The sequence below is a fragment of the Cyprinodon tularosa genome, unplaced genomic scaffold, assembly GCF_016077235.1.
Source record: "Cyprinodon tularosa strain WSP-4 unplaced genomic scaffold, ASM1607723v1 ctg240, whole genome shotgun sequence".
Taxonomy (NCBI): domain Eukaryota; kingdom Metazoa; phylum Chordata; class Actinopteri; order Cyprinodontiformes; family Cyprinodontidae; genus Cyprinodon; species Cyprinodon tularosa.
Genome location: NW_024038897.1, coordinates 786,891 through 797,991, shown reverse-complemented (window position 1 = coordinate 797,991; position 11,101 = coordinate 786,891). Strand labels below are relative to the sequence as shown.

Genomic DNA, 11,101 nt, shown 5'->3' with positions numbered 1-11,101 from the left:
TGAGTTTAAAGACTTTGAAAAGCAAACAAATATCAGATCTTTAAGAATATCAAAAATATTTGTATGTCAAATTAAAAAATATGCAACAATCCATGAAAGAGACCTATAGCTATTAGTTTTCAAAGGCAACCCAAAGACCATGAGTTTTCTCCACCTGTATGGTATAAAGTATACAGGAATGGTTAGCAGTCAGGCCCCAATAATGTAAATTTTAATAACTTAAATTAAATGAGGTACAGGCCCTTTTTTTTATGGAATTTAACAATGCATTTAACCCATCTAACCTATAATATGATGGATGTATGTTTAGGTAGGATGATCTCTTAAAAGATTAGCTATGGAAGTAAGAAATACCCATTGAAAGAGTTATATCTACATTGGCCTATTTCATATTTTACATTTGAATATAAAATGAATAATAAAACAATAAATCACAATTATTTTTGAGTTGAGTGTCCGTAATAAACATCCATGACATTAATGGAATAGATGTCATAAAGTGAAGGGGATTGATTATGAGAAGTAAGGTGTTAAGAGAGACACATTAGAAAACAGATGATCCCCTATCTGCTTTTGACCACGAGAAAGAACCATATCGGCATTTATCACCATTTTTTCTGTTTACATGTCTATTCCTTAATGAAATATCCAATACCGGAAGCATAGTCAGACATTATATACCGTATGTCCTAAGTTATTTCATTTCTAAAGTGATTTTTTTTTTCATTGTGTTTTGGTTGCTCAAAAAATCAGAGTCTGAAAGTTTAAGAAAGAACAGAGAGAACTAGCAAAAAATAACAGATAAAAAAAAGATAGCAGAAAATGACAAAATGCAACTATAGGAGGTGTAAAATAGTAAAAAGTATATACATATAATACTTTAGAATATCTGTCAGGAACATTGGCATCATTTTCAGTAGCATTTCATTTTTATATAGGGGGTGCCTGGGGGTGGGGGTCTTCTATATTCTATATATAGAGGAGGTAAGTGAGACACTTTGCCAATGGAACAAGACAATTTACACTTGTTTTCTCATTTCAAGTACATAAAATCATTTCAAGTACATAAAATCAAGTACATAAATTATCTTATATTAATTGCAAAAGATACTCATTCCATTGGGAATCACCTTATTTACCTACTTGAATCAAGAGTAAACAAACTTGCTTTTTACTTATTTCTAGATCCTTTTTGCAGTGTGGTTGAAGTTTGTCCATGCCAACACTTACTTGTCATTTTATAAAAAGAAGGAGGTTTGATCTACTCCTATTTCATCATTCTGCTTTATTCTATCTCTATCCTCCCACTCTGCAGAATCTGTTAGTTCAATCTCTAACATTCTGCTCTTTCTGCTTTTTCTTATAGTAGCTTCATCTGGTCTGTTCCTGTTTGGCTGTGACACTATCCTAGAGAGAAATATCAGCTGTGCTGCTGCCATCAACACCTTTATTTATAGATGTTGGAAATTGGCCTGTTTTTTCAGTGTAGTCCTGTTTCTCTGACTGTGACTGACTGGATGTGCTCTCTCCATCCTCTGACATGGGAGCTGGCTCGGAGCTCACCTGCCTGGCTGTGTGTTTACTGGACAGGGCCGCCTTTTCCAGCTTCCAGCCTCGGCAGATGGCCTGGTTCTGTAAAAAAATTGATTTAATCGATTTTGGATTGATTCCTTTACATTTTTGCAAAATCGATTTGTAGGGAATGAGATTGATTAGTTTTATAGTGTATACGCGTATGACATTCACATTCAAATGAGCAAGCGTGTGCAAATGCCGACCCAAATAATACACCGCTTAGCAAGCTGTCCCAACTGAAGTCTGATGTCTGGCACCATTTTGGATTTAAAACAGCTGAAGATAATGTGCTGGATATGTGAAATTAAGGTGACTTCCCATTACATCAAGGGCGTACAGTAGGTTTGATCTCAACTTTGGTAGGGACACTATTGGTCTTAAGTTGAATTAGTCTGATGTCATTAGTCCTATGCATTATGCATGCTCCTATTTTTTTTATGCTTGACGTTAGCATCAGGGCGCATTTAGTGTAAAGAGAAAACAGAATTTTTTTTCTACATTTATACACATTTTATAAGGACTACAAACAAGATGCTGTTTATCAATGTTTGAAGCATCAGTGGCTTGGAATAATGTAAAATTGGGACAACCTTAAACTTTGAAAAGGGTTACATTTGACTTACAAGTGACTAAGACGGAAGGTAAATACGTGCCTTTTTAACCAAATATAGTATAAATATGTCTTTTGTATGTGTATTTATCAAGTATTTTCTATAGTTAATATGCAGAGGTAAACAGAGGTAAAACCCACTTTTATATTTTTTAAATCTGATATGCTGATATTCTCTGCATTGTAAAACAAAGCAAAATGACATATTCAAGGGACTGCAAATAGAGTTATTGTATTTACATGGGCGTGGTGTGGGAACTATAAGAGGAACTGGCACTGAGCATTTAAAATATTAACTTCAATATACAAGTTGTGAGAAAAGAAGCGACTGCTGCAACAACGCTGTATTGTAAATTATAAACATGTTATTCACATTGAATTATTGGTAGGGACAAGTACCGGTAGGTCGAGCCACTATTTTGGTAGGGACATGTCCCTATGGTCCCTATGCAAACCTACGCCCATGCATTACATTGATAATAAGTGGCGCCTCGGATCTCGTGCTACAGACCATCAAGAATACTTCAAGCCAGACAGCTGTAAATATAGCCAATAGGTCAACTGAAGACATCAACAAATGGGGGCTGACCAGCAAACACCCTGTAGTTGTTACAGACAATGCTGCAAATATGGTTTGTGCAGTGAAGATAATGCAGCTCATGCATGTCTGCTGTGTCCCCACTGTGTCACACCTGCTTGCTTGTGTAAGGCTTCACTTTTTCACTTTTCACAACAAGTTTGCGCTTTTGAGACAGTTTTGTTCACATCTCAGGTTTAAACTGTCTGATTTACAAGTTTGCACTTTGTGATTAAGATGACAGGAAAAAAGAAAATACATGAGTATTTTGAAACACAGTTGAACCACTTTCATTATTGTAAAAACAGATAGAAAGGATATTAATTGATTTAGAACTGTATGTATTCAGGACTTAAGCGAAAATACCCTAACCTGACTCCGCCAGATGTATTTGCTCCGCATATCCATCTGGAAACCTTCCGTTCAAGTAATTTTGGAAAGGGGTGAAAATACTGGTGATAGACGGGCCAAATAAACCAATCAGATCAATGAAGCATATGACGTACTAACAGAGCGACGATGAAGAGGAGCCAATTGATAGATCAAACTCTTGACGAAACCAGTCGGGAGAAGAGCAAAAGCATCTTTTCCTCTGAGAAAAGCCTCCAGAGCAGTGTTTTGCTCTTCTTTCAGTGAGGAAATACTCTGTAATTCCGATAAAACTTGCTCGATAGCCACGCTAACGCTAGTTTCATCGGCTGAAGCCGCCATGTTCTTTAGACTGAACTGTTGCGCTTCTCGTTGCGTCACACCTCAACCCGCCTCAAAGCCAACGCTGATTGGACATTCGTTTGGTGAACTGCTCCACATTTTCTTTAACGGAGAGTCTCCAGACTGATCTGCGAGTGAAACCTCGAAAGCTCATGAGATCAGGATGGTCTCATGAGGCTAAAAATACCCAGCCCTGGTTAAAAGGGAGTTTTTCCTCTCCACTGTCGCTACAAGTATGCTTAGTGTGAGGGTTTGCCTTCAATCAACTGGTTTTCCTTATATATAAAACTTTGAATCAATTTGACTGGATGATCTGGTTGAACTGTAAAGTGCATTGAGATGACATGTTGAGAAGACATTGCTGCTATATAAATAAACTGAACTGAATCTAGCTTTGTTAAGTTTTTTGTGAAACTGAGGTAGGGTTTGTATGACTTTAAAAGTTAATCCTTAACACGGAGTCCTGAGTGACACGTGTGAAGGCTCCAGTCTGTAAGCACAAAGAGGCAGTGTGTGACCGTGGGTACCGCGACGTCAGTGTCTCCGTGTCTGAGCGGAGCTGAGCAGCAGCAGCAGCAGCAGCAGCAGCAGCGTCACTGCCTCACACGGCATCAGAGGCACCGCGGACGGTTAGACGAAGAGGACACGTCGTCTGGACAGCTGCCTTAAGGTTAAGCCGCTCTCTTTACTTAGAAAATGCTTTTTATTTCATTAATTTCAGGTTCACTCTCCGTTGTTCCTTTCGTGCGCTAAGCGGCGCAGAGCGGCATTGGTACCAAACGTGGCGAGACCGCAATGACTAGCAGCGCTCCCCGCACTGTGGCCGTGTGTTGTGCTGTAGCCATAAACTGCGTTGCTATGGTATTGAAAGGCAACAACCCACCTGCTGCTGGGGAGCCTGTTTCTCCCCCCGGAAAGAGTGTAAAAATGTACCGGAATAAAGAACCCTTCCTCTAATTAGGGTGCTGTAAAGGAAACGCGCGTGCGTGTTTCGTTTTCTGCCAATTAAATACTTCTGACTTTTGGACTGTATTGTTTAGAAAAAGTTGTTTGAATGTTCTTAAAGTAGCTTGCACCAGGGGCGGAGCTAGATTGGGGGCCAGGGTTGGCCGTGGCAACCCTTAGCCAATCTGTGGCCACCCCTACCATTTTTCCCCTTTAATACAGATGATGGCAACAATAATATTCTCAAATGGAATATTCAAAACATTTAAATGTTTTGTGGTTAATTATACATATCAATATACTAACATCAAAGATGATAGGTACAAAATTCACGCTCTTTTCAGAACTAGATTTTTTCTTATATGGGGGAAAGAGAAAATTATGTGTCTCTGCAAGTCATTTAGGAGCCTTCAGTGAAATCATAGATAAATAACAATTTTAATAAACGCTTTTCAAATAATCAATTTATGTAGATATTAGTACTTGTAAATATAAATTTTATGCAGAATGTTTATTGACACAAGTAGGTAAGTAATGAGTTTTAGCCACTATACCTTTTATCTAGAAATTATAGATCTTTAAATATATGTGTCTATTTGTTAGCAAAGGCTGTAGGAAATTATAGTTTGTCTTTATTTAAAAAATATGGATTTTTTGCTTGTTAATTTTCCTGTTGGAACAATGTAGATTGACCCTGAGGTTTTGTTTGGTGCCTATCCGCTTTCGGCCACCCCTCAGTGTACATTGGTTATTGCCTGACCACCCTTATACAAAGTTTCTGGCTACGCCTCTGGTTTGCATGTCTGAAATCTTTCATCTAACACAGTTTTGTAGTAGAAATACGATTTTTAACATGTTTTGGCATCTTAAAAGTGTGCTGTGCATTTGATTGCTGCCCCATTTATGCTGATATCTTCCAATAAAATCTTGTGCAAACATTTGGGGTATCTGCTGTCACATTAGATCAGGAATGGCTGGGGTCATTGGCATGGACAGACTTCTTGAAGGGCAGGGGTGGAAAGAAAAGAAAAAGGGGGCACATATTGTGCAACCTCGCCACGGTAGAGGGGATTTTAGCACATTTTGGTTCTAAAGTCGTAGGGAAGTCATATTTAAATGTCAACTCATTCTGGCTTAAACATTTATATAAACGTACTTTATCAGATGATACTGTCCCAAAATTAAAAAAAATCCTGTCTTAAGATCTGTGTTTTTTTCCGTTATCTTATGCAGGCCAGACTGCTGTGTCCCAATGTAATTTCCCATTGGGAACCTACTAGCACTGAGTTTAGCAAGATGCTTCCGACAAACTGACCACAACCAAACTAGCTTGCGAACCTTCTGCCACAACAATCCTGCCCCCTTGATAATCGACCAATCATATTCACTTTGTTCACTCGTGTAAAGTTGGGCACCACTCGGGAGAATTCGGAAATGCAAAGGGTTGGAACGGCCACTTCCCTACAACTTTAAGCACACATTTGATTGCTTTCAAGAGGAAACTTTAGCACCCATTTAAACTCCCAACGTGGCACTTGATGGTAGTTTAGCACACAATTTATTGCTCTCAAGGGGGCACTTGCCTTTTGGCTCCAAAGTGGGAGTACTTGAGTCTGCCTTTCATCTTATATCTTGTCTGAAGGAATGTCGATATTTTTAACATCTCAACATATTGCCCTTTGTTGATCTATTTCTGTGTGATAGACTGTTTCATCTTTAACAGAGTTTCCTCAATATTTCCATTGTAATTAGTTACATTATATTTTTTTTAAAACACTTCCTGATTCTGCCACCATTATTTCGTCATGGGGCTTTTGTATTAATGTTAATAAGCAGCATTATCACTGGATTTTTTATGTAAACCAACCATGAACATGTTCGGCTTATTTGCAATGATTTGTAATTTTCTTTCCATCTAACAATTTTGTAGTTGTCTGATTTTTGTTATCTATTGACGTTTGCGATTTTTAAAATCATAAAACCCACGGAGGAGTATGAATCTTTTTGTTAGCTGTAAAGAGATGTCTACAGTCTACAGGAGATTTACATACGTAGAAAGAAAGCTGTATCCAAAGGCAACTTGTAGCTGAGAACAGACCGCGTTTTTTACGGAAACACAGCCCTCATGCTTGTCATACCAATTGTAACGGCTCTCTGTTTATCCTCATAAGGTCTAAGCGAAACCACAGATTTAAAGGCTCAAGCAAACCAAAGATGGAGATTACCAGCGGAGCATCCCTCAGAAGGACTTCACCGGCTGTGGACACAAAAAGTAGATGTTTGCATTGAAGGGGCCCGGTGCGTAGCCGTTTTTTTTTTTTTTTTCTTTCTTTTTTTGCTTGTTGTTGTGTATTCTGTGCCTCAGACTGAAGCTGTCGTTAGACATCATTTCATGATAACACCAGGTCCCACGATACAAAGAAATTCCATTATCTCTATCTCCTGGCTGCTGTGACGGGGAAGGAAATCACCATCCTATTCTGTCGTGGGGCCAGGAAGGAGGGAGATTTATGAGATTTATGAGTCACAACGGAGGAGAGAAGCAGAAAAAAAAAAAAAAAAAGCTGTCACTCTTCAAATCTGCCTGTAAACTTTGTAGAAAGCTTCTATGCTTATTTTAAGAGCAGCACCAGATGCCATATTGGCTGTAAAACTATAGATAGAGAGGAAGATCTGGCATTTTTGTGAGCTCTTTAAATTTTTTCTGAAATATTTTAAACCTTTTAATCGAACTGTGTTATGTGTGTATTAATTTCGAAGAGGTAAAGTGGTGAGAAAGTGCAAAGGAGTAGTTTACACACCTCTTTATCTGGGCTGTCAGGAGGGAGGTTTGTTTTCTACAGTAACTTACCCGGAGCAATAGAGATAGCGGTGGTAAAGGAGGGGTGGGTGGAGTGAGAAGAACAGTGAACGACTGTGAGGGAGTGAGCGTGCTTCACCCAGTCTTTGAGTGACTCTTGTATCCAAGGACGGAGGTAGCAACGCATCCGACCGCCACTCTTCGCCCACGGACTGCTGTGAAGAAATGAGGCGGACGAGCGGGGACTCGATGGTGCTCTTATAGACTCAGCAACCTGCCTTGCCCTGATTCACAGAGCCCCCCCCCCCCCCCCCCCACCCTGGGGTTTGATGCATCTCAGGGATGATGACTGAGCAGATCATGACAGCAGCTAGAGTGAAAGATAAAATCATGTAGCTTGAATGGGAGTTTTTTTTTTTCTTGAATATTTTTTTTCTTCTGGTCAAGCACAACGTGTGTTTTCTCATTTTTCCCTATCGGTGTCAATCCACCTAAAGCGGCCCACGTCTGTTGTATGTTGTTGGCAGACGAGTGCGCAGGAGAGGAGGTAGTAACAGGTGCCGCGTGCCAAGGTGAATTTGGAGGTGTGGAAGAGAGCTGAAGATCATGGGCAAATCAAACAGCAAGCTCAAGCCAGAAGTGGTGGAAGAGTTGACAAGAAAAACCTACTGTGAGTACCTCAAGCTCCTTTTTTAACTTCAAAAAGCTTGAAGGAAGTTCTGTGAACTCTGTAGAGATTAAAAGGAATGACTGAAAATGCTTGATTTAAAAGAAATACTATTGATCTCAATGCTGCAATTTTTAAATGATATTTTTCACCCACTCTGCACCAACCAGGCTGTACGACACTTGGTCTTTGTTATTGACAAACCAGAGCTGCATCTAAATGCCAGCTCCCTGTTTGATTTACATTTAAGTGTCGTTGTTATTTTTTTAAAGGTAGAGGGGAAAGTTAATTTATGCTGCTTTGATTCACAGTGGGGAGATTTGAAATATATTAGGTTCACTTGTCATGGTTTTATACACAGATTTAGAAATTTTGGGGGTTTATTTTTAATTGCAGATTTTGTAAAAGTCTCTTCAGGCTGTGCTGAATTTTAGCTATTTTTTTTTTTAGACCTGTTAATATCAACAAAATGCTTTATCATAATTTTGGAATAATTGGAATGGTTTTTCAGAAATCTACAAAAGTTACAGAGCTGTGAGTCCCTGCACGACTTGAAATCTAGTAAAGGCAATGAAACTGTAAAAAATAATATACTGATAAAGACAGAAAGGTCTTTATCTCTTCTCCTTTTTTTACAAGGAGAAGAGATTACAAACACTAATGGCAGTTTGATTTGCATTATTCTTAATGCACCGATTACAGGTTTCTGGCCGATCATCGATTCCAGATTTTTAAAAAGCCTGACATGCCGATTCTGATTTTGACTGATGCAGATTTCTTTTTATAACTGAGACTGTTGGTTTTTATAAGATCACAAGAAACATCATAATTCAATATTATCTTAGTGAAAAACATCAATCATTGCCTGTGAAACAATAAAAACTTCTGCAATAACTGCTATCTAATATATAAATTCAAGTTTAAAGCATGGGGGGAATGTCTGCTTAGTGGTTAGAGCAGCGCGCTTTTGCTCTGAAAAGGTTGCAAGTAGCTGGTTTGATCCTTACAGCCTCCAATCTGGGTTCCTGAGCAAAACTCCTAACCCCACACTGCTCCCCAGGCGTCACACAATGGAAGCCCATCGCTGCCCAAAGGAATGGGTTAAAGGAAAAGGTGAATTTCTCCAGTGGTTGATCAATAAAGTTACATTTTTATTTATTTATTATTATTTTTTTTTATCATTATCTACAACAATAAAGAGGGCTTAGATCAGTTTCGCATGTGGGTATTAGCTAATCATCGATCTCCTAAAATTAAGAAAATTGACATGATTGATCGTCTGGCAGATAAATCGGGTCACATCTATTTAAAAATGATTTTAAAGGAGTTCAGGCTGAGTTAAGGTTGCAATTGGGATGTTGCACAGGTGAGCCTGACAAGTGAACAAGTGCTGAAAGCATTTATAGTTAATGAGCTGGTACAATATTCTCTCCCCCAAAAAAGTGGGCTTTACAGAATTTAACCAGTCGAAATGTAGTTACATAGAAGAAATGCTTCCCACACACCAAAAACACCTGGCTTTCGTATCTAAAACATAATTTATTATCATCTTGGTTTTGTGTTTTGCCAAATCTTCGACTCAGAGCAAAACCATGAGGAGGAAACCACCGTTTGACTTATTTTTAAAGTATAGAATACTGTAAATCATTGTATTCTTATTAATGTGTACAATCTAACTTGGTAACTCCAATTTATATTTCTCTTTTTATTTTCTTTCTCAGTGGTTTAAAGTTTTTGTTACTCTCTTCCATCTGTTTTAAAGTAATTATTTATATGTCTAAAAAGTCTGCATCTGCCTCATTCTGAATTGGTCCACGCTGAATTACAAAGATTCAGAGGGGCACAGCCACTTGCCCCCATAGCATGCTTGTTATAGCACAATTCGTGGACCCTACATGTTGTTGCTTCACTGTTTATACTTAATGCATCGAGTATAAACTAGCCTTTATATTTAGAAATCATTAATGTGATTCATGCATTAAGATATTGCTAGTTGAGAGAATATTGTTGTGTTAACAGATTTCTAAAGTCATTTTTGATTCAACCATTTCAATTTCCCATTAGGAACCTACTAGCACTAAGTTGCTAACAGGTTAGCTAGATGCTTCCGACAAACCGGCCACAACCAAACTTGCTTGCAAACCTTCCGCCACAACAATCCCGCCCCCTTGATAAACGACCAATCACATTCACTTTATTCACTCGTGTAAAGTCGGGCACCACTCGGGAGAATTCGAAACTGAAACCATTGGAACAGCCGCTTCCCTACGACTTTAATTGAAATTTCCAAAATTCTTTTACTTTTTTTCTAATCAAGCAAGGCTGTATAATGGACGATAAAATGCATTAACCCACATTTTCCTGTATTTTTCTTATTTTCCATTAATAACTTTTCCAAACTGTGCTGTGAGTTTCAGCAACTCTGTCTCATAAAATTAACAAGTGTGCCAATCTTTGCGACATGTTGGTTGACCCTTGCTGTGTAGGTGCACTATATGTATCTGGTGAGGCTTAGTTTGATTAAATTATTCGGCTTAATCTCTTATGTTCTTCTTGTACATGTTTATGAGATGAAGATCAAGGCCTCTTAATAAAGACATAAGAGCAGACTGTATTGAAAGTTTCTCTCACATTGTGGCTGAGGGGAAGTAGGGGCGTTTTGTGCAGGTGCAATAATTCAAAAATAACTTTGGGTTTTCTTACCTACCTTTCTGCAAAAATCCTTTATAGTACCATCATCATTTAAGGTTCCTCAATTTTAATTCAAATGTTTTAGTGGCATACAGAGTTTAAATGCATTGAGGTTTAAATAAGACTTAAAATGTATTATGTTTTTAGTATTGAAATTATTGTCAACTAATTTAGTAATTGAATAATAATAAAACGGACTATATAGACTATAAAGTATGCCATTTGCAGGAAGAACTGTCATGATTTTATCTAAGGCTGGGACCCACATGCAGTGAAGCCAAACAGAGAGACACAGTATAAAAATTAAACGGGTTTTATTGAAATGTTTCTTGAGTTTGGTGCAGAGTTCGTCCGAACTCTGCTCAGCCGGAAACTGGAAGGCAAGGGGAAGACAGACTGTTAGATTCATGCTCAGTGGGAAATTGGAGTTGTTAATCTTGAAGGAGAGGATTTGTTGCCACTCACGTTTCCACAGAAGTGGAGACTCTTTGACTCCAGTCTGTATGTTGGCTTCCAGAGTTTGTC

The 11,101-nt window shown here is 38.4% G+C and overlaps 1 protein-coding gene across 1 annotated transcript in view; it reads left to right on the top strand.

The window, feature by feature from the left end:
* Positions 1 to 4,047: 4,047 nt before the first annotated feature.
* The window catches only part of ncs1b (neuronal calcium sensor 1b), a 51,341-nt gene continuing 44,287 nt past the window's right edge, over positions 4,048 to 11,101 (top strand). The window contains exons 1-3 of the mRNA XM_038287594.1: positions 4,048 to 4,143; positions 6,590 to 6,716; positions 7,746 to 7,888. Coding sequence (XP_038143522.1) covers positions 7,825 to 7,888 — 64 coding nt within the window. The 5' untranslated portion in view covers positions 4,048 to 4,143; positions 6,590 to 6,716; positions 7,746 to 7,824. The remainder of the gene's footprint in view (positions 4,144 to 6,589; positions 6,717 to 7,745; positions 7,889 to 11,101) is intronic.